The sequence below is a fragment of the Dysidea avara genome, chromosome 7 (assembly GCF_963678975.1).
Source record: "Dysidea avara chromosome 7, odDysAvar1.4, whole genome shotgun sequence".
In the NCBI taxonomy this organism is placed as follows: Eukaryota; Metazoa; Porifera; class Demospongiae; order Dictyoceratida; family Dysideidae; genus Dysidea; species Dysidea avara.
Genome location: NC_089278.1, coordinates 4,100,257 through 4,125,205, shown reverse-complemented (window position 1 = coordinate 4,125,205; position 24,949 = coordinate 4,100,257). Strand labels below are relative to the sequence as shown.

At 38.2% G+C, this 24,949-nt stretch overlaps 2 protein-coding genes across 2 annotated transcripts; both read left to right on the top strand.

The window, feature by feature from the left end:
• Window positions 1-344: 344 nt before the first annotated feature.
• Window positions 345-24,724, top strand: LOC136259985 (protein patched homolog 1-like). Its single transcript, XM_066053577.1, has 10 exons — window positions 345-925; window positions 15,282-15,573; window positions 19,053-19,121; window positions 19,219-19,482; window positions 19,677-19,898; window positions 19,945-20,034; window positions 21,301-21,531; window positions 21,579-22,433; window positions 23,191-23,982; window positions 24,420-24,724. The coding sequence occupies exons 1-10, from the start codon at window positions 441-443 to the stop codon at window positions 24,528-24,530; spliced, it is 3,411 nt and encodes a 1,136-aa protein (XP_065909649.1). The 5' UTR covers window positions 345-440; the 3' UTR covers window positions 24,531-24,724.
• On the top strand, window positions 4,053-7,677 carry LOC136259710 (uncharacterized). Its single transcript, XM_066053217.1, has 2 exons — window positions 4,053-4,117; window positions 4,595-7,677. Exons 1-2 carry the CDS (start codon window positions 4,053-4,055, stop codon window positions 6,780-6,782), a joined length of 2,253 nt encoding a protein of 750 aa, XP_065909289.1. The 3' UTR covers window positions 6,783-7,677.
• Window positions 24,725-24,949: the final 225 nt, after the last annotated feature.

Sequence of the window (24,949 nt, the reverse complement as noted above, 5' to 3'; positions counted from 1 at the left end):
ATTGTAGCTATGTACCAATACATATCACAATGTATAGCCTTGCAATAAGAACATACAGTGAGATTACGGTGATTATAGGTATTAATTTGTTCAGTCATACAATAGCAATTGTCACAGTCTATAATTTGTGACTTGAGCTCTTTGTATCTAGTCTTGATGAAAGGATTCTGCATGAGTGAAACTGATAGCAAATGGATAGCTATACGTCTAATGGAATTAAGAAGATGCCATATATAGTCTAGTCTATGTTTACTGAAACTGCCTATAGCTATGTAGCAGATGTATGGCAGCCAAATCAGATTTGCTATGGTAGCTATGATGCAATCTACCACGTAGCTCAATTTGCACGTGCTCGTTGAATGATGCTTAGATAGATGGTAGCTGCCAAGGCTCAGTAGCTGCATTTGCGTACGTACGTCATTGGTCACCGGTGGTGCAAGATGGCAAATTCTCCTGTTGAAAATGAGCTAGAAGAAGACGATGAATATTTACACGCTGCAGCTAATGCACTGACGGCAATTCATTCTGGAAAAGCTACTACGATCGATCCGTATAAATTCGCGTTATATGGTCGACTCTGTGTGGAGAAATACTTTGAGTTACTTGCTAGAATCTATACGATTACTCCATCTGTTGCTGTTCTTTTGTTTGGTGCTGTGATTGTGGTTTTTGGATCTTTCTCCACTGGATTTGTGATAGCTAATTCACAGAGTACAGTTGACGAGCTCTTTATTAGCGTCGAGGACAAGGAAAACCTCGACTACACTGATTTATTTCTAGGCGGGGAACTCAGTACATTGGAAACAGTTCTTCAGTTTCGTCCAGAAGAAAACTTGAGTCGTCAGTCTAACTTTACTAATTCGCTTTTGGACCATGTTGAGTTGGTTAGATCGATTATTGATTTTCCCATTCTGTTAAAAGGACGGTAAGATATAGTCTAGCTAGCTGTGCCAGTTTCATAATTCAAACGTAAAAAAGATAATAGTCTAATATAAATCAATAACAAACACTTAAACAGTGGGCAGAGAGGCAAACTCTGCCCAGTCCTGGGATGATGTTATTGTTGCCATTACAGAAACAGCATTGCCACGTTGAACATCAATGGCAACCTTCTGAATCAAAAATTGGGTGGTCCTATTATTACCAGACTGTTCCATTACCTGGGAACCTATCTGCCTCACCAATGAGCGTGCACATGATCCCCAAGCATCCAGGGTCTCAATGCATAAAGGGGAGAAGTGAAATGATGGAATCAGAGAAGAATACTTTCTGAACTTAGCTGACTCTGCAGAGTTTGCCAGCCGGCTGACACCACTTGCAGAAGTAGATAAATTAGATGGAGCCAGGGTGTCTGAACAGGTTTCATAAGTTGTAGCTATATACTCTGTTGTAGCTATATACTCTGCTATATACTCTATACTCTGAGTTATATATAATAACTGTATACACACAGCACCGAGCCCCGAACACCACAATGACGAAGACGCAATGCAAGCTTGACGCAATGGGACAAATATTAGTCCAACCATAGATTTATAAACTCCAGGTACTAATCTATGGTTGGACTAATATTTGTCCCATTGCGTCAAGCTTGCATTGCATCTTCGTCATTGTGGTGTTCGGGGCTCGGTGCTGTGTGTATACAGTTATTATATATAACTCGGTACCCCTGAGTCCAGGCTAGGTCCCTGTAATTTATGTATATGTTGCAGCCCAAATCTTATGATGTTAGCTATATCCAAGGCTACGTCGTCATCATCAAGCAGCTGCAGTGTGTGTACATAATTTTTAAAGAGGCAGGACCAGATGTCCACAGCACTTGTGCTGTAAAGCAGGTCTAAGCCTTAATGATTATAAAGCTTTATTGTTCCTTAGCAACTAGCTGCAGTGCTTTTCATTCTCTTTGTGGCACTGATTTGTGATTGATCCAGTTAGCGTGATATTCAGAAGTGCACATTTCCTTTCTGAGGCAAATTCAGTAGCTATATTACCACACATTTGCAACAACATACTGAAAGCAGGAAACATGCATGTATACAATAAAATCAAGGCCAACCCATACTGAGGATGTGGTTTTCCATCCAGATATTGGTATAAAAATTTGTCCAGTTAACCAACCATACATTAATTTTGTATCATTTGTATGGTTTTGTGTACATGCTGCCTACAAGAAAGCATAACCAATTAGTTCAGGCAGCACAATTAGTTCAGGCAGCACAATTAGTTCAGGTGGAGTATTATTCCTGACACATTAAGGTTGGTTTACATATAGCCATAAACTGCCTGCATTATTGCCTGAATCAGAGTGTCTACAGTAGCCTTGACTTGCTGCAGTCGGCCTGTGACTGTAACTAACAGTTTGATACACTTCTGTATTTTTCTGTATTTTTATAAGTTTAGCAAACCTTGGAAATGACCCTGGCAGCACGTTATAGGTACTAGTGACACTCTATGAAGCATGGTATACTCATAGGCATCATGCTTGGTTTCTTCATGTTAATGTTTGCTTGCTGTCCATTAACAAATCATCCTTCCTGCAATACCAGAAGAGCTGGGAAATTACAGTGGCTGCTGCACAGTTGTTGCAATACCGGTGAGGTATTGTTTAAAGTGCCCCCATCAAGACCCTGGTAATACTCACAGGCAGTGCATATATAGGCGGTTTGTAGCTATACCATCCTTTAGTGAATAGATTGAAAACCCATATGAATATGTCACTCTTTTCAACAACAGTAAGCGAATTTCTCAATAGACCATGCTGCACTTTGCCCATATTTGTATTGTTTTATAAAAACACACACTGGCCTCAAAATCTCTACAGTAATCTATGCTATAAAATGAAGCCCTTTCATTGTTCTTTCTAATGCCACTGAATTTATTGATGTCACTGCCATGGTGACAGGAACTATAGGATGATATAATTATTACACCTGCTGTAAGAGATAGCAATTGTGTCAACTTTTCACTATTGAACTTGTGAAGTAGTACAACAATGAATGGATTCTATGTTTTGTTTATGCTATCTTGTTGAGGGTTATGCATGTGGTACATTGCATTTCAGTAATTCAGTTTGATTAGCTGGCAATTTATTTTGCTTGACAGCTCCCAGCTACATTTTTTTTGATATGTTTACAGGTAGGAGGCTTATTTCCATTAAGAATCAGCTATTTTATTCCATAATACATCTGTCTTTAAAATATGGCTGATTTATTAAAGTATTTTGATCTGGATGAGACCCAGATCTGACTTAACCATTTTAAAATAGAGGCGTGTTGTTTGAGCTACACTTTGGATAGAATGTTGGCAGCAATTAGCCGCATGCAAATTTCACCTGCAAGAGTACATTTGTAGCTTACATATTTTACTTACTGTGTGTATCATAGATAGTATATTCTGAAGGCTGTACATGTGACTCCACGTAAGCTTGCAGGCAGCAGCACACAATGCAAAAGTTCTTTTTTGATAAGCACACAATGCAAAACCATTGGACAGCCAAGAAACCTTCATATTTTTAAGCCAGTATTTTAAATCCTAGGGTGTGCTTCTGTACTAAAATTATTTATGTATTTGGCTTCATACTGTACAAATCATATCTTGTCATTGTGAAGCCTTCTAGAGCTTATTATAGTAATACACAGTGTTAACTGTCACCTGAATTAAGTGGTCCGTCCCAAATATTTTCCCATACAAATGTATGTATTATAGTCTGTATCTTTCTAAAGTAGTTGCTGTTTTATGTGAACATAATGGTTTGTTCAAATAATTTGGCACTATGATCACACTTCCTGCCTTTCAATGGATACTATACAATCTGTCTGGCTTCATTACTTAAAAGTAATTAGTAAACATTCATAACAAGCTTACCTTGCCATTTCTGTACAGTGATAACTTTTTTATGTCACAAAATAATGCATCTTGATAGTATAATAAAGCCAAAAAGTGTATTCAGAGCGGCCAAAAATGCTTCCAATAAGAATTTTATATCTACTGACTAACTGCCTGCCTGATGCCTTCAGACAAGCATAACTTGATAACAGCTAAAGCTATGAGTTATGAGTGTGATATTTTCACTGCTATACATTGCTTTAGCCCAACAAGTGTCTTTTGGCACACCGCAGTATGTACAATGCATGGATCATGGACTTACCTTTGTCTTCCTTTGTATCCCTTCGCTGACATCACTAATGTGTCAATTTGTGGTAACACAATATGGCTTCCCAATGGTTGGTTATTATACTTATTGGCCATATTCTCTGTAGTGACTGGACTGATTACAGAGACAATTATTGTACTGTTCTTCATGTGTAACAGGTGGAACTTAGCTGAAGAAGAAACATAGTGCATATGGCTACTTCACATTTCAGTAAATGATCTTTGGGGCACGCTTTCAGATGGAAGCATGCCTGCTATTAAATATCCACTAGTATATCTGCGAGTAGCTATATAATTATTATATAGTTATACAACGGCCACAAGTGCTCTGCCTGATATAAACGCATGAGCCTGAGGGCCGTCAGGCCCGAAGGCAAGTGCGTTTATACAGGCAGAGCACGAGTGCACGTTGTATAACTGTTATGTACCACTCACCTATTAGGTGGGGAGAATCTCACAAGACAGCTGTAACACTTATAAAGGCCAGGTTTCTAACATCGATTGTGGGTAACCAAGCCGGACGTAGCCAGTCTCACCATCGCCGCCGTTATGTTGTTAGTTCCATACTTTTAGATTGTCTCCATATGTGGTCCTTATCAGATGGCATTAAATCTCTTTGGTCTCTATTACAGGATGATCTCAAGGTCTCCAAACCTACTAGGCCTGCTTTAGGTGATGAGTTCTGTAAATCACGTGCTTTATTTTGGGCTCGGGAGGGCAGATACAGCAATGCTCTTCAAGCACTCAATTCAGTAGGAGTTGCAGGTCATAATGATGATAGTGCATACCAAGACCTACTTAAACGTCATCCGTATTCATCTTGTCCTAATGATTCTTCTCCCAACAAAACTTCTTTCACTGTTGATGAGTCGATGGTCATGGCTTGTCTGCTTGCTTTCCCTAAAGGTACTAGCCCAGAAGCTTCAAAACTTCGAGCCCAGCATTTACTAGATGCAATTGCTGGCAGCACCGCGCCAGCTGCTAGGGAATGTTTGCTCTCTCTGACTCGTTTCATGAACCATCTTTTGTCAGGAAAGGCTCCCTCTTGCTTAGCTCCTTGGTTGTGTGGTGCCCCTTTGATTGCTTTACTTAAGAAAGGTGGTGGTGTTCGCCCAATTGCTGTAGGTGAGGTCCTACGTCGTTTGGCGAGCTGCCTTTGCTGTCTTGCTGTTCGCCCTTCTCTTCCAAGTGTTGTTTTGCCCTATGGTCAAGTTGGTGTAGGTATTCCTGGTGGTCTTGAGGGTGCTATCCACATCACTCGTCATTTTATTTCTACTCATGGTGCTGATGACTCTTTAGCTTTGTTGAAAGTGGACATGAAGAATGCCTTTAATGAATGTGATCGTTCTGCCTTTTTCACTCGTGTGTCTGAAGATTTTCCTGAGATTTCTGCCTGGGTGAAGTGGTGCCATTCCCAACCGGCTGAGCTTCGCTTTGGCAATAGAAGGCTTTTGGCTTCTTCCGGAGTGCAACAGGGTGACCCTCTGGGCCCTTTGCTTTTTTCACTTGTAATTTTACAGTTCATTGATGCTGTAAATCTCCATGACTTTGTAGAGTTAAATCTTTGGTACCTTGATGATGGCACATTAGTTGGGAAGCAGTCTTCTTTATCATCTCTTTTGTCTCTTTTTGCCACTCGAGGTCCTGAGTTTGGACTACATTTGAATCTGACCAAGTGTGAATTATTTTGGCCTTCTGGAGACTTCTTTCCCAATCTCCCAACTGACATCAAGCGAGTCACAAGTTTGGAACTGCTGGGTTCTCCTCTTTGGGGTGATGACATTTTCTTTAATGATTTTCTTTCTTCTCGAATGGGCAAAGTAGCATTAACTCAGGAGAAACTTTCTCTGTTAGATGACCCTCAGGTAGAGCTCCATCTTTTACGTAGTTGCCTCAGTAGTTGTAAAATTATTCACCTCCTTCGCACTGTGCCTTTCACCATCCTGAAACCCTTTCTTCTTCGATTTGATCATAATCTTCGTTCCTGCCTTGGTAGGATTATGCAGTGCAGTCTTTTCGACACTTCTTGGAGACAGGCATCTTTGCCTTTTCGATTAGGAGGCCTGGGGTTACATGAATCTGCTTTTTCTGCTTCACCTGCATTTTTGGGTTCATGTAACAGTGTTCGTGAATTAGCCTCCACCCTTCTTTCTGTTGATATTAATCAGCTCAGTTTCCCTAATGAGGAGGATGCTGCTACCTTACTTTCTGAATCGGGTATTTCCAGTGGTCATTTGCTTTTCTCAGCCTCTCAGAAGGACCTGCAAGCTACATTAGACAAACATTTATTTGATGACTTATTTGCATCCTTTGGCATTCGCGATCAAGCTCGTTTGACTGCTTTGTCACACCCTTCTGGCACAAGTAGTGGCTGGCTCAAAGCTATTCCTCGAGTCAGTCTGGGTTTGGCTATCCCTGGGCCTGAATTTGTTATTGGATTACGTAAATGGTTGGGTGTTTCTTTGTTTCCGCTCTCTCCTTTGTGTACCTGTCTTTCTACCATCGATAACTATGGTGACCATCTGTTAGGTTGCTCTCAAGGCCCAATGAGAATACGTCGACATGATGCTCTGGTAAACATCATTTATAATGCCCTTTCACAGGATCACCCTGGGGTTCTTAAGGAATAGAGAGCTTCTTATGATGATGGGTTGCGCCCTGGCGATGTTTTTCATCCTGACTTCCAGCATGGTCGTCCAGCTTACTTCGATGTCTCCATACGCTGCACCACTCAGCCTGCTTTTATCTCCTCCTGTGCTTCATGTGCTGGGGTGGCTGCTGCTGCTGCTGGAGAGGTTGCCAAGGATAAGAAGCATTTGGCAGCTGTGGAGAAGGTGGGGTCAGATTTCATTCCTTTAGTTGTGGAAACATTTGGAGTTTGGACACCTTTTGCTCTAAAAACTTTACAGAATATAGCTGACCGTACCACTCCTCGCAGCGGTGTCCCTTGGAAAGTTGCTAGAAAGAACTTGCTACAACAACTGTCTGTGCAACTGTGGTCCAACAATGCTAAGATGATCTTGAGGTACTGGGCCCTTCAGGGCTCGGATGATGATGACAATCCCCTTTTCCCCTAGTAATAGTTTTCCCCCTGTAGCTAGCTGTAGTTTATGTAGTTGTAATAGTTGTTTGTACCTGCAAGTGTACATGGAAACTGCTGGAATGCTTTGCGAGTGTATTTATATGGGACCATGTGACTTTCGATTGTGGGTAACGTCGTAAGAGCAACAACAAGGCACCGCTGAGAGGCCGAACGTTAGTGTATCGTCACAAGCATGCAGATCGCTTCGATTGTGGGTACGCAATTAAACACAGGAAGCCCAAATACGAGCTGAACAGCTCATAACAGTGTTGCCATGCTGTGAATAAAGTTCATAGATTTATGAACTTTTTGTCTTGTTTGTGAACCTGAAATAATCTATGAACTTTTTATGAACTTTTGGCTGGTTTGTGAACCTGAAATAATCTATGAACTTTTTTATGAACCTGGAGTAATCTGTGAACTTTTGGCAATTTTAGGTGGTAACCTTTTTTTTTTTTTTTTTTTTTTTTTTTGTGGCTCTTCAGTGCCCTACTAACCCAGAGATCCACCTATTTATAATGTGTAGGCTAGTTTTCGGAAAGTGACTATGGATTTATGAACTTTTTATGAACAAATTTATTTTTTCACATGAACATTTGGAGCAAATCATCTGGCAACACTGGAGCCTCATAATGAAGTTTAAGTGCACTATAAAGTACTTACTATACTAGCCATGAATAAACTAAAGCAGTGAATATGTTTACAGCGCTATAATGGCCTAGCCAATTAAGTGCCACGCCCAGTCACTACGCGTGTGTGACATCGCGCCAGGTGTCAAAACGGCAATGTAAAGACGATTCAACTACACTAAAATACTTACTTTACTAGCCATGAATAAACTAAAGTAGTGAATACTATTAACACTAATGGCCAAATCAATTAAGCGCTACACCCAGTGTCTGTGGGACATCCCCACGTGACTATTGAATGTAACATGTTTAATATAAACTAACCTGTGACCTTCTTCATTCAGTAAAACAATGAACCATCTTCTTCCCCAAGTCCATGATCTATGCCTTGGCTCACTTTACAAAAACTAAAACCCACTATCGATCCTGTGAAGTGTCGCTATATTAAAGGAGAGGAGATCACACAGTTTCATCAAAGAAATCAAATGATTTCTGAGAATGCTTGGAATGCATTAATGAGAATAGGAGGTAGTATATACAAGTTATATCACTCCTAGGAGGGATATAACTTGTATATACTACCTCCTATTCTCGTTACTGCATTCCTGAACATTGCTAGCAGTGCTATTATACCACTTATACACCTTCTCTTCCCTTTGAAGTGAGGTGTGAAAGTGGTATATATATATATAGGCAGCTTTCTTTTTTCACTCATTTTGCAACTTTTCATCCCTAATTCAACTTATTTTTCCTTCCACTTGTTTGTTTACTTTTAAATGTTATTGTGACTAATAAACTCATGCATGCCTTTCAAAAGTAATCCCTAATTCACTTGAGTCATTATTATAGACTGAAGTAAGGGATTACATGTCCACTAGTGCATCTGCAGGTAGCTATAGGTAGTTTTCTTGTTTCATAGTTATTCCCTTGCTTCACAACTTTTTTTATTCTTTGTCTTCTACTTGTATTACAAATAATAACATTACAAGCTCTTTTGTTATCATGGTTCACAACAGGAGTAGTTTGAAGAGTGTGGTCACACACTATGTTTTCAGTTATGAATCTATCACAAAACTAAAGGCACTACTGGAATACCCTTTTACAGTAGTGAATAATTTTGTGGTATTTAAATAGATACACTCGTCAAGAAAAGTGTGAATACAAAAATTAATGCCTCAGTGTGATTTCATTGCACGAAGAAGATGACAAGCACTCTACAGCATAATCGAATACAAACAAGGCACTGAAGGCAGACACTCATTGGAACCCCAAAAGGGCACATCCCAGACATGGATTATATAGGTGTTGTGTTGCAGTGGTGGATATGGGGGGGGGGGGGGGGGGGGGGTTCAGGGGTCAAGGGGGGTTCTTGACCCCCCCTCCAAAAATTTCTAGTATATCAAGATCAAGATACTCTAATAAAGCTGTCACAGTATTAGAGCAGTGTGTAGCAAACTATTTAAAGATTTTTATGTACTTTATCAGTGATAAATGCATAGTTGGTGAGGTGGGCAGCTATTTTTGGTAGGCTGTGACCTTATTTTTTGGGGGGGGGGGGGGGGAGTTTCACATTGCCAAACCAGACAATGTAGTGCCATTTCATTTTGACCCCTCTTTCCAGAAGTCTGGATCTGCCCCTGTTGTGTTGTAAAATTTAGTAGGTACCTTAGATATTTGGGAGAAGAAAGCACGAAAGCCAACCATATAGTGTGCCTTTTTCTGAGCACTTCTAATACAACACACATAGAATGTTCAAGAACAATCTAGAATTTCCACTAATAGATCTATGAAATTATAAATTTTACCATTCTGGTGTAGTAAACTAGAGCTTTCATTTATAAGATTGAAATTAAGTAAGATGAGCAACTGACTGAAGTGGTGGAGTGGTATGGGTTTAGGCATGTAGGTGTGAAGTCCCTGGTTTGATTCCTAGACAAAAATTTTAGTGATGTTTTTCATGCATGTTGGCATAGCTATTAACTATAGCATAGCTATTTATATAACACAGTTATGTCCTGCCCCCTACATTTTTTTGCAGTGAACCTCATAATTAATCTATTAAAAATTGTAAATGAAGTAGGGATCCAAGTCAAAGAAGAGATGAATGATGGCATTACAGCATTGCTCGGTGAGAAATCCCTACATTGGCATGTTATAACAATAATTTTGTTTAATGCCAAAATAGGGATTTTCCCACCAAGCTATGCTGTAATGCCATCATTCATCTCTTCTCTGACTACTTTTATTGCTTGGATTCCTGCTTCATTTTAAAAATTAATCTTTAATATCAATTTTGGTTTTTTGTTATAGCATATAGCTATACACGTGTGACTGGTGACTGTTGTATTAGAATATCTCAAGTTGGCCTTTCACCTACCAGGGATGTGTCACTATTTCATTGTGCTATCATGCTAGACCAATAATAATGGGGTGTATCATCATGATCAAATAAATAGATTGTTGAAAGGCGTGGTCTTGGTGCTCAGTCATTATTAATCAACCAAGATCGCATTAATAGGCATCATGTTGAACCTATCATGAAGTTACAGGTATCCACTCAAGCGTATGCATTTAAGAAGTTTGTGGCATCTAAATATGCTGCTCAAGAAAAGTGTTGATAGGGAAATGAATGCCTCAATATGGTTTCCTCGCATAAAGAAGAACGAAAACAAGCCTGATTGAAGATAAAAGGAAAGACAAGGTGCAGAGGGCAGGAACCCCAAAAAGCACATCCCACTGATGAGTTTGTTACTGTAGCATGAAATGGTGGCCGTGCACTGCTTCGTTTTGCCTCCAGCCTTGCGACTGTGGTCAGGCAGGCAGGCAGGCAGGCAGACGAAAATTCGAGTTTTGGTAATTTTCTTTAAATTCTATGTCCAGAAGTGTTTTCTTGTTTTTAATGCTGTATTTGATGTTAGATGGACTAACATTTTTCTGTTAAGGTGATTTTTGTCACATAAGATGTTTCTAGGATGATTTTAAGGTGGCATTTTAGGCGGCGCGCATCTTTTTAGGGGGATCACTACTTAAAACAGTACTACTGTGCTGTTTGATAACTAAGTACATACAGGTATACATACATTATGTCTTTGTATGTCTTTGTAAGTATAGTTCTCCATCCCACATAACTGCAGGAAGTTGATTCCTTTTTAAAATAATATTTTGTATAATTTACAAATGAGCCTTATCCGCAATTACATCATAATGCAAAAATGGCGAAAAGAGTGGGGGTACTTTGTCCAGAAAACCATTGGAAGGGATAACGTTTCAAGATGTTTCCTGTGAAGAAAGCCGGAAAAAACTCTGGTGAGACTTATTAATATGTGGGGGCATGCATTTTCATACTTTTCTCAACAGAGTTTTCTCCTACTTTCTTCATGGGGAACATCTCAAAATGTTATCCCTTCCAATGATTTTCTGTACCCACTCTTTTCACCTTTTTTGCATTAGCAACAGTTGATTGTCCCACAAGAGTTCACAAAAATCCAAACATTGCTCTCAACATTACAAGAACCAGTGAACGATGCTTATACTTGTACGTTAGCTACCACTCAAATGCAACATTACTACGCAAAAGTGCAAGCGATTAAAGTACTTGCTAATTAAGGGGTGTGGCAGCCGTTTCCATCATGAGTCGTCATCCCTCAATGCGAGGGATAAAAACTTGCGATCAAATGGCTGCCACGCCCCTTAATTGGCAAGTTGTTTAATCACTCGCATGTAGCAATGCTGTATTTGAGCGGTACAATACGTGGTAGCTAAAAAAAGTCATGAGAAGCCCCATTCTCAAAAGTTTTTATTCATATATTTTGCAATAGTGGGTTTTTGCCAAACTTTTTTACCACCAAAGTTTTTACTATACGGTACACTTAGAAAGTTTTTTTTTTACAGCTAAGGCCATATTTAATCAATGCTTTCATAACAACACATTACAATAACCGCCTAACTATGTGTGGGTAGCCAGGGTAAATCGTACAGGTAGTATGTGTAAATGCTCTATATATGTGACCCGGTCTAGGAAAACCGGTCTTATCGCCCATGTCAGCAGATTCAATTTTTCACCAAGAACACAAAGCTACACGAATAAGCTATCTAATTTTTCACTACCTTTGTATCAAAATCAGCTAGGCTTGAGTGTTCTGCTTTTGCTGGCTGCTTTTTACAAGCCCAGTGGCAATCCGTACGTGCGGTGTGGGGCCTTAATGGAGCTCTTGTCAGTCTGGGAATGGCTGTGTGTGGCTGTACAGCTCCATGGTGTTGAATATAAACCTGTACTGTAAATTTCCTTTCAGGTTTGAGACCTGAATGGCCCATAACTTGGCTTAATTCATTCCTACGCCTTCCTTTTCAATTTTTTAAACAGCCTCTTGCCCTCCTTCTGGACCCCCACCTCCCTCCCCTTTTGGAGCTCACCTGATACAGTCAACCATGGTTTAAAAACTATCTAAGATGATGGGAAACTCAGCTGTTGGCTACTTGCACAGTGGATGCTGTGGAAGGTAAGGAATTGGTATAAAACATGTGAAAATTTTGTACACGTAGCTTCAACCATTGGCGAGCTACAACAAACTAAATTCTCGATACTTTTAAATAGGCAATAAGACCCCTTTTCCCAGATTGGGTCACATGATATTTAGAATATCTCAATTTTGCTTGGTAGCTTTTATACTTATCTGAAAGTTAATAGTGTAATATACCACTTTTACGTCTTAATTTAAGAGGAAATGAAGGTGTATAACTGTTATCAGTGCTCAAGGAACAGAGGTAGTATTTCAAAAACATATTCCTCCTAGGAGGGAGTGTATTACTTTATACATTTCAGGCATTTCCAAAAATCACCAGATTTCTTTGATGAGACTGTGTGATCTATTCTGCATAATACTTAATGGGGTCAATGGTGGGTTTTAGTTTTGTGACTATTGTGAAGTTAAGCTATGGATTGAAAATGAAGGTAGTTTGCTGTTTTATTGATTGAAGAAAATTGTAGGTCAATGATAGACTGGCACATATAGCATAGCACATAACCTGTGTTTAATGGATTTAACTATTAGCATTACATTTCACGACTTTAGTTTATTCATGACTATTAAACATCATTATTAGCTCACATTTCAGTTTCCAACTGCACACCCACAATTGAAGCTTACATTTTAACACAAGTTTGGCCTCAGTAATGCCTTGTCATTTTTTCCCAGTAAGCGTTATTTTTGTAGGGAATGGCAATACAAACATAATTACACAAAACGAGCAATCAGTCACAAAACTGATGAATTTTTCTGCTTGTCTAGACTGGTCGACAAAAACTTCCCATAAAAGAGCAAGAGTCTATCATACATAGCATAACAATGAGAACGACAGGCAGCAACAAAGCCACCCCATCACAGCAGCAAATGTTTCAGACCACTTTTCACACAGCAAGGAAGCCATGCATTTACAGGATTCATCAGCCATCTCTCCTGTTGCTGACAAAATTAAAGGTGCGAATGTGCCATGTTTCATCTCCCATTTCCTTGCTTCATAGGTATGCTTCTCCATATTTTCATGTCTTCTGCCTGTAAATCCAGTTGCTGAACAATTACTAGGGGCATAGGGGTTAGAAACCTTGACATCAAGAAATGTTTTTTCACTCAGAAGCCATTAACAGAAATGTCTAAACATGCACCATCTTCAACATTTGATGAGGCCAGAGGAAATTGTTCTCTCTTCTTGTATTCTTACAGTTATCCATATAAATGCACTTTTTAAGCATGCCTACAGTTTCCCACACTTGTAGGGTAACCCAAGTGGAATTTAACATGGGCATAAGTCATTTGCTTGATATATAACACAATTTACCACTGTAAATTTTTAGGTTAACAGACAAGGAAGCCTCAGGTATAGTTAGTAGTGAATCCCAGTTAATAGAACTGGAACCCACAGTTGTTAATACTCAACACCATTGCACATGCAAACGGCGATCACGCAATCTCTACTCGTGGGAGAATCGGCACTATTTAGAATTGCTCATACTGAATTAAGATTGAAGCTGCAGGAAACATGTTGAAAACAGTCACCCACCCACCCACCCACCCTTGACTATACTCGCTGGCATCCACCTCAATGCAATCATGTGTGCTAGCACACTTTGTATAAATACATTATTTCACATTTTGGGCACCCAGGGCATGGCGCAGTCAGCTTGCTTGATATGACTTAAATACTGGCTATAGCAATAGAAATACAGCAGCTAAATTCCTCACTAGGGCAAATGAAGGTGCATTTAGCACCTAGCATCTAGCAATGTCCTGGGCTGCCCCGTTATCCCCAAACCAGAGGATGTTGGTCATGCGTCTCGTGATCTCAAAGGAAGGGTTGAACTAATTCAACCTTTACACCTCTTAATATTCTAAAGGACGGATTGTATACCCATACCAGAGCGTCCCAGTGATATTACAAGCCTTCTCAGTACAATGCGCTGCTTTCCTAGCTGCTAAACAAGCCTTAACACATAGAACAATGATTGGTTGCATAATTTTGCATCATAGGATTATGACGCATGACCAACCTCCTCTGCCCCAAACTATGCATAGCTTGCATACCATAGAGCAGTAGTGCATGTAGGCCGGCTGACATAGGATGTTAACTGCATAAACAAGAGGGCCACAGGCCTCAGTGTGAGTGCATATATATCAGGCAAATCAAAAGTGAATATCTAGTAGCCACATAATTAATGTTTGGAAACTGAACCTCACCAGCATTAAATGACATGGCCTAGTACCTACAGTTGTATGTAGATTGTTTGTAAAAAAAATTATTTGAAATTTATTTTACAATGAAGGCTCAGTAGTTCTTTACATAGTCCTGGGTAAAAAATGTCCTGTGCATTTGACATATTGGCTGAGAGAGATCAGCTAGAAGAAGTCACCTTGTAGAGAGGCTGTCTAAGATTCGTATTAAAAAATCAGTGGACACTGGCAGTAGAAGTAACTGGCATCTAATGTGGAATTATTAATTATTTGCAAGTGATGCAGTGTAACTTTTATTACTAGCTTTACCAGTTAGGCACTGAAAAGGAGAAACAGAAGCCAAACCCTATTTTATCATCCTAATTCATGCATGCTATAACCAGTACTACAGTCTGACCAAGGGTTCATAATAATTATTATGAACTCTTGGTCTGACTGATTCAGTGGTTGGAGTGGCTTATCTCGTTAGACCAACCATCTTACTAAATTGCACTGTGACTCCAGTACCATACGTTTCTCCTTCACTACCTACAAGTCAACTGTTGCCAGTTGCTGGGTGGTGCAGTGATTAATTAAGAATTTGTCACGTGTAGATGACTAACAGTACATGATTAAATCCTGATGTCATACAGATATGTCAATATTTACTCACATGCAATTTTCTACACTAAATTACTATGTGTTTCATTACAGAAACTACACCTTTTTTGATCTGTGCACATATGGCTTTATTAGAACTGGCATACCAGATTTTGACAGAGTGATAAATGGACTACACACCTGTGCCATATTTACAACACTGGATTGCTACTGGGAGGGATCTATAATACAAAACCCTCCAGACTCAGTCGTGGTAGAATCACCATCATATTGTCATCCTGAAATGCCTCAATATTTGAATTGGTCAAATTTTAATTACACACAGTTTGTACAGTGTCTAGCAACCCATCCAGTGGAGTCTATGTACAATCCACAAGTTGTTGCGGTATGTGGTTATCTAAATAATCAGAGGTGTTATTTAGTTGATAATATCCCACGATAACATCAAACTTCAAAGGAGCCACCGGTATATTAGGCATTATACCTCAAACCACAAGTTATATATATGTACCACTTTCACACCTCAGATCAAAGGAAAGCCAGTGCACATATATCACATATTGCACTGGCTCAAAATGTTAATGAGATATGTGACCAAATTTTGGAAAATCACCCTTATGGTTGTGCCTGAAACAATTAGAATTTTTGAAACTAGCATGGTGCTGTTAATAGCAGAAAGCACTTTTCAGATATTTCTAAAAATTTTCTTGTAATTCAGGGTATCTATGGTTTATTCTACCCTTAATTGGGTAGAAATTTAACTTATAATGCTGTGTTTCAGAACTAAATATTTAATGTGTCAAATGCACCCATAAGGGTGATTTTCCAAAATTTGGTCACATATACGCACTGGTACCAGTGCGTATATCTCATTACACAATGCCTTAACAAGATATACGCACTGTACCAGTGCGTATATCTCATTAAGGCAGTGCATATATCTCGTTAACTCAAGACATTGCACACCTAATAGGAGTGCACACTTGACCACAAAGGTCACTAAAGGGCAAATCTGAGATGGCCCTATAGCCCTAAATCTTTTTCTGAGGACCTGTTCTAATACTGTGCCAAATTTCATGCTTGTATCATCAAAAGCACAATTTGGCCAAATATAGCCACAAATTTTTTTTGCTGTACTAATCAGATGTCCAAATATCATTCTTTCAAAATTGTTGTATCTGGGTTAGTGCCAGTGTTAATTCTGAACAGATCGCTGAGTGAGTATAACCCACACACGTACAGTAAATGGTTGTTCTATTAGAGTATTCAACTATTCACTGCTCTTTATAATAGCTGGAAAAGAATGTAGAGAAAATATTTCTGTCTCCCCCTCTAAATTTGCTCTGCATTTACCTAATGGTGCAAGTGGTTAGTGTGAGAACTATAACTCTGAGGTAAGGGGGGAACTGTCCCATTGTCATGTGCTATTTTACACTGCATGTTTTGATTAATTTCTTTGTTCTAAAAGGAACAAGGTCATGGAAGTTTTATTGATATGCCAAGTAGTTTAACAGTTAAATTGTAAGGAATGTTGCCAGCAATAAAGTCAATATACAGCCATTAAACATAAAGAACACAGTCAAGCCACAGTTTCAGTGTCCCAATGCATTCTGAGAGTTTCTCCAGTCACATGTCCCTTTTTGCATTTCGTGATCCTCTCGAGAAACTGACCCATCGGGGAAGCTGGTTAGGCCATGAAAATTAAAAGACGTTGAAAACTGCAGGGAAAAGTAGCTCCTTCTAATCATAATGTGTCTGAAGAACATAATCAATGAAGCAACATTCAGCAGGCTAATAGCTGGGAAGAAATCAATTGTTTCCATACCAGGAGTGGTCAAGAAACCCAAATCCTATTGTTTGCAACACATAGCTTGACCAAAACCTGCGCAACGAGACAAACGTTGTAAAGAGACACAATTTACCATAGCATCAGGTTTGTTAATTGGCTGGATTCTAGCACTAGTTGATGTCACTGCATGTACTTGATATGGTCCACGAAAAGTCCTCAATTTGGGTCTACTTTTAACATATGTAACTAGATCCCCTCTCTTATCTTTGATTCCTTAGTTCTCTTATATACTGGTTTTTGGACTGTACTGTGCTTTCCTAATTTTCTAATTGGCCAATTCTCTACCACGTAACAAAAAGAATGGAGACTCCCAGTAAAAGCATGTGGTGTCATTCATGATCAGTAGACCATTAATACCAGATCAAGCAACTCATCCAGTCCCTTCCATTTTTCTTAGACAGCAAAATCACTTTGAGAGACTTGTTTAGCCTCTCAGCTAACCCATGGCCACCTGTTTGGGAATGACCCCCTGAAATTGGTAACTGTTTTACTCCCAGATGTCCTGGAAGACAACTAAGAAACTCTGGAGCTCGGTCTTTACTGGGACTAAGTCCATTCCCACATACTCAAATGCTTCTCCAACTGGTATGCACTGCAAAGGTGATTGTGACTGTCTATGCTCTCCCTGTGTAGATAAGTAGGCAATACATGATCTGTACATGTAGACAGCTTACCTTTTCTTTTAATGTAGTATTTTCGTAATTTTTTTAGAATCTTGTCATTACACACACAGATCTCCTTATGGAATCTGGTTTGTCACACGAGACTAAGGTCTCATCTTTATCCATCTTGATTCTATTTATTGGACATTTCCTCATTTCAGTAATAACAAATTATAAGGAAAATATTAGACAATTTTTAGGATTAGGGATCATAGAGTAGTAAAACAAGGGAGGTTGCCTACAAATGCAGATATAATAATGGACAATTAATCCCTAATTCAGTCTATATACCTGAAGTAGGGATTAAATGCCCATGCACTATTATATCTGCAGGTGTAGGCAACCTCCCTACTATTTGTATGTCTATGATCCTTAATCAATCTTATAAAGTTTCTAAATTCCTTGTACTTGTTTGTTTACATTTTTGTAACATAATTATGACTGCTAGCGCATACCACATTAAAAGAAAGAACGGCACCAGACTTTTTTTTAAAAAGTTTTTATTAAGGCTTTACAGCACAAGTGCTGAAGGTCTGTAGGACACCTGATCCTAAACAGCCTGTTAATGTTTTTGTCTGAACAAACGTCCAATTGCTGAAAAGTAAAGTGGCCATTACACAGAGAACATTGCAAGAAGCACTTCTGCAATCAATCCAGTCATTATGGAAAATTTCCATTACAAAAGTATAGGGGAACCATCACGCACGCGTTGCCGCAAATTGACATCTTGCACTGTCAGCAATGGGACACAAAGAAAGACATAGGTAAGTCCATGATGTGTTCATTTTACATACTGTGCTGTGTGGTATGCCAAAAGGCACGTACCTATCTGGCTGAAGCAACATCTAACAGTGAAAATATCATGCCCATAGCCTTAATAGTTATCGAGTTATGCTTGCCTTAAGGTATCAGCCAGGCAGGCAGTCAGTCAGATAGTAGGAAAAAATTAGAACTTATTGGAGGTATTTATAGGTTCTCTGAAGACTTATGTAACCAATACTGCCAATGTGCCATAAAGGTATTGTGAGGCTTGTTTCTGGTTTTGTGACACCTCCATGATCCTAATATGCAGTACTACCACACTGTATAATGATGGTCCTCTCTCTCAGTAAGTGTTCATATAATCTATTTCTAGTGTATAGTTAGTTTTGGCAATTTATGCATGTGATCAATTGTGCTGTCTGAGTAGTGTTATCTTCATAACATTTCTGTCACAACTGTTCTGTATTTGCTGTTATTGTTCCTCTTTCCCCTACCCAGCTATCATTTCTGATTCTCCAAAATATAAGTGAAATGATAAATAACAATACGACTTATGCTTGTTATTGCAACAGCATGTTTTACTTTGTGCAGGCTCTTGCTGATTTAGAATATGAAGGCTATATTGACAAGAATTGCTTTTCTCACCCTAAAGAATGCCCAGTAAGTTAAGATATAATTACATTAAATCACACATTCTCAAAATTACCTAATATATTTTGTTAACATAGCTTACCATAATTAATACTTTTCTATATAGACCAATGTGATAGTACCAGACAGTAATCTATTTCGTAATGTTGAAACATGTAAAGGAGCACATAATGGAGCTATTTCACCATACCAGATAGTAACAGGGTATGGCGGGAACAATAATCAAAATGATCAGTTGCGTGTGTTGAGAACTGTTTTTCTATTGGGTGGATCCGTAAGTGTTCAGAATAATCTTCTAGCAAATGGCATCAACTTGAGTCACAGTGAAGTTCTGGGACTGTTAACTAGATGGAGAGACAGAATTTATGATGTTAGTTCACACAGATGATTGGAATGTTGCTCTATGTACCTGTAGCTGTAGTTGCAGTTATGCAGCATACGGTTATAACCTAGCTACATGTTATTTTAATCCATAAAATATATGCTTTGATAAGTTTATTCTTTAGTAAGAGTAACTTTGTGTGCTTATGCAGTAACATTGTATTATTACATAATTTTATGTAGTTCATAATTGACTATGATGAAGGAAGAGCTAAGCCACGAAGTGAGAGATACTCACGAGACAGGATGTATGGATTTACTTCTAACTTTTATGATAATCTTGCTGATGAACTTTCTGTTGCTGCTCCAGCATTAATCATTACTGGCTATGTGTTAATGATGTTGTATTGTGCTGCAGCTTTTTTCAAGTTTGATCTAACTCGGTCTCGAAGTAATGCTGGTCTGGTAAGAAATTACAATAAACGACATAATGCTTTATTAACTTGCTTAGGTTGGAGTGTTCCTTGTTGTACTGGGTACAGCTGCTGCTTTAGGCATCACTGCTGCTGGTGGAGTGGAGTTCACAATACTTACAGCCCAGGTATATATAAGCTATATGCATTCATAGATTATAGGCATGGCTGAGCCTAGTCAGTTTACATGAAAGGTTTATCATTAAGTATTACCATGCATACACATGTAAATTTTCAAGGTATGCAATAGTTATGTCACTAATGAATACATTATGCTGCTAACAGAGAATCATAAGCTGTAACGTGGTAGAGAACAATAAGTGCCAAAACAAAGTAAGTCAACACCTGAAATGCAAATTAAAACCTGCTTTAGCCAATGATGTGTCTTAGCTATTTTAAAGTTTTAAAGTTAGGGTTAAATTTGTTGCACACCAGGTATTTGTATGTGAGATTGAGATACTCTAATAGGGCAGTCAATCACTCTAATAAAGCAGTCACACTATTTAGAGAAGCAGTGTAGCAAACTATGCAGTTATAAATAAGAATTTTTATGTACTTTATCAGTAATATAATATATAGCTGGTGAAGGGCTGCCATTGTGAGCAGGCTGTGACCTTTTTTGTTCTTGTGTCCTACCAACCCAGAGAGCCTAGATATGCCACTGCCCTAATCAAAGGAAAGATTGGAGCTAGATGCATAATTGCATGACATTTGCATACCCCCAATGCTAATTACTGAAAGACAAAGTAGCTGTTTTGCACAGTTTTGAATGATGTTATGTCCAGTACACTGCTTTACATCTAAGTGTATATTTGTAGCATCATAGTTACTCATATAACTGGACTCTCTTCTTGTTGACAGTCTTTAATGCATTGCTTACTGCTGCCAACATCATGCCTAAAATTCTCTTGGCACAAGTCATTTAAGCCATTTCATCTGAATTTACTATTCCATCTGAATTTATTCACGTCAGTGGGTATACCAGGTCGATGCTGTTGACCTGCAGGTTTCAAACTTGATTGCTATATATAATTACTAGAATTATTGGTGAATAAAACATCGAAGAACTTCTCTCTGGATTGCTCTTGGTAATCCACAATATTATAACATGAAAAATTCTTAATATTAACTAGATACCTAACACCACAATAGAATTCATTTACCATATAGCCTAAATATTCCGAGGAAGAAAATTTTTGCCAATTTTAGCAAAAAGATTATATTTATACCTTCATATAATCTAAGGATTATTTGCAAATCTGCAAAAACTGTGAATTTGTTAACATTGCTCAACCCCAAAAATATTTCCCCTCGAAATATTTAGACTATACGGTAATCCCTATTTCAGTCTTTTAGCTTGTCTTTTATGCTTTAATATTTCATCATCATTACAGATTTATCCATTTTTGGTGTTGGGACTTGGTGTTGATGACATGTTTGTCATTGTTGGCACATTCCTGGAGATTGAACAGAAAAAAGGCAGGAATGCTCCGATCAAAGATCTGATCAAGGACACAATGGTTGCCGTGGGACCCAGTGTTACACTTACTTCTGTTACTAACTTTGTTGGATTTTTGCTAAGTTATGTCATTCCATTACCTATTTTCCGATTGTTTGTTGTTGAGGTGTGTGACTGAATTCACATGAATTATTAATATGTCTTATTTTACAGGTTGCTGTTGCTATTGCTTTTAACTACATAGCACTTGTTGTAGGCATGCCTTGTTATCTTATAATAGACTACTACAGGTCCCATGGTAATTTGATGGATGTTTTGTGTTGTATTCCTGTTTGGTGGCATAGAGTTTCTGTCATTACTATTAAAGCTGAAGACACCTCCAATAAAGAAGTTGAGAATACTAGCTCTAGTTTCATGACAAGTGCTTACTCATGGATATCTCAAGCTAGTCAAGAGTATAACTCTGTCTTGACATGGTTTGTTGTTAAGTACTACTCCCCACTTCTTCAAAACTACATTGTCAAAGTTATCATCTTGATTCTGTATTGCATTATAATGGGAATTTGCTGTTGGGGTGTAACAAAAACTGAATTGACTACAGACCAGGCAAATTTTGGTAAAGATGGTTCACCTTTTATAGAATATGCTGAGATAAACCAAGATTTTGTTGAAACATTTGCATTCTCTATTGTCACAAAGCGAATTAATTATCCTCATTTACAGCCAAACTTGTTACGAATGGATGAAAGCATTCGCAATCTTGATAATGTGCTATCTCCCACAATCAGTAATAAGTTTTGGCTGAGAGTGATGATTCAATTCTTTCAGAGTCTTCAGTTAGGAGTGTGCTTCACGAATAATCGTGACCTTCAGGGTGTTGTAACTCTAATCATTTCTGTTGTTGATCCAGCACATTTTGTAATTGAGCCATCTTGCGCATTAGTTAATCAAACTTCATTTAGTCAAACGTGTTTGTGTAGATATCAGTTTCTCACTAGTGCAGAGTATAGAGGAAGGAGCTGGCAAATTATCCCACCTGATAAATTTTACTACTATCTTACATTTTGGGTAAGTTTTTATTGTAATGTCACTCTTTTTGATAGTAGCTACTGGTATCTCACACCTACTATAGCACATAATTCAGCAATTTTTTTGTGGTAAAATTGTACCTTGTGGCACTTAGCTATATGAAAATTTCATATGTATGTATATAATAGCAAATTGAAAAAATGATCTGAGATTTGTTCTGCTATACTACTGTTGCTCTTAACTGTATACTGTAGCTTCTCAAACTTTTCAGTTAAAATCGTACTGTTCATCAAAGCACGTGCTTACTATGCTGCCTTACATATAAGTATGAGGCCAGATAATTGCTAATTCTTTAATACATAGATGAAGTCTTTAATATGTAGGTGAAGATCAGGGAATATTTGCACAGAGTTAATGGTAATCTCTGTAGCTTAGTAAAAATTGGCTGGAAACCACTGCTTCTTTCTTCACTTCAGCCATCATTTATGACTAAAAAGCTTAACTGATAGTATGTGCTTAATAACTTGCGCTTAACAACCAGCTAGATTCTACAGTACACTCACCTTACAACTTCTTTCAATAGTTACATTGTCTATTTTTGTAAATACTATGAACTGTATGGCTAATTGCAAATTATGCATGATTTGAAAGCAGCTAACATTAATTAGGAGCTTGCATACAAGGCATGGGTTATACCCAGTAAAGACAGTTATAAGTGTACACTCATACTCATGTATACATGTCATGCATGTGTGTCTGTTATGTAGAAGTTGTGTACAATTCCATTTACACGCAGGCTTTTCTGGATGCCATCAATATGAACCTACTTGGAGCCAGCTTAAACCCTGAACCGCTACCTTTTAATATATCAAATCCTTCAACCATTCGGCCCTCCAATCCTCTTGCCTATGCACAAACTAATTTTTATGTACATGGTTTATCAGAAGCTGATGATGGCATTGATCATATTACAGATATCGAAGATATTCTGGATTCACATGGAATAGATGGGTACAACTTAGGAGAAGCTCTAATAAACTTTTCTCCGCTTGTCCGTTTACCTCAACAGATTTCACTAGCAGCTGGTTTTATTGTAATTGCTTGTTTTGTTTTTACATCTGTGTTCCTGATGGATATACACAGTGGTGTATTGATGGGTCTTGTTTTGATTTCTAATGGCATCCAAGTGCTTGGATTTATGGGTCATTATGATATAGCGTTGACCCAGTTTGCAGCAACAGTGTATCTAGCTGGCATTGCTATTGGTGTAGAGTTTACTGCTCCGTTAGCGTTTTACTTCCTCAAGGCTACTTCAGGAGGTGGTGAACATTCATCTAGCGATTGGTGGATACTGAGGGAGCTTGGCAGTCGTAATGAGAGAATGCACAAGGCACTGGAACATCGTTTCACCCCTATTTTTAATGGAGGAATAACCACATTTGTGAGCATTGTCATGATATCTTTTATTCCATTAAGATTTATTCGCCTCTTTTATTTTGGAGTTTTGATGATTGTTGTGAAAGTTGGAATGATAAATGGATTGGTATTTTTGCCAGTCATTCTGTCCATCTTTGGACCATTTGCACAGGTAATATGAAGTGTATCATTTTGGGTATCCCCAATACCACACTTATATAGTATACTTTGTGAAATAAGAGAATTGTAGTAGTATCTGTTTAACTAGCCACTTCTCTATATATAAGGCAAACTAATAGCCTGTCTAATGCATCCACCTACTTAAAAAAGCCAAAGTTTAGACTGTTGGTGACTAGCTACCTAGTCTGCCTTAAATATATTGTTTCCACTGTAGCAAAAGTAAATTTTTTGACCTGTCTACACTACACTACCATGTGTCTTGACATATTCCCATAATAGTAATCAATGCAAGGCCTACTCAGCTATAGCTTTCCTATGTGAAAACTGTCCTATAATATAAATGGTGTATAATATGGTGTTTGTTACGTAGGTCTTTATGCATTCTTTATTGCATATATAGTTAATGGCAATGTACATTTTTCTATATAGGTTAAGCCTACTAAAACAGCAGTGGTCACAACTAACCCATTAAGGGAAGAAGGACCAATAAGTGAAGCCAATGGACAACCTGTTGAAGTTTCTACTACTTTCACACATTAAGAGACTATATTATTGGTAACACACACACACATACAATATAGCTGTGGAGGTACGTACAGCAATCTAAGTGTCATTTATTTGAGACAATCTATGTGGTATACAACCCTGTGTTTAGTTGTTTTGCTTGAAATGAGCACATGTATATCATATAGTTATAACTTCAACCCGTATTAATTAATTGTTACACAATTGTTAACGCTATTTGAACAATTGAGAGAGGGGAAGGATATAGTTTTACAGTAAGAAGGCACTATTGTACTATACGAAATCTGGTGGAAAGTTGAAAGTGTGATGAAAAATTGTAGATTGTAACATTGTCAGTCATAAAAGTCTAAGATTAAGTTTAACAGAACTTATTACTTTTAGTTTATATATTTAAAAACATTTTAAAGTGTTCTTTCAGTAGTCAAGCTACAGCT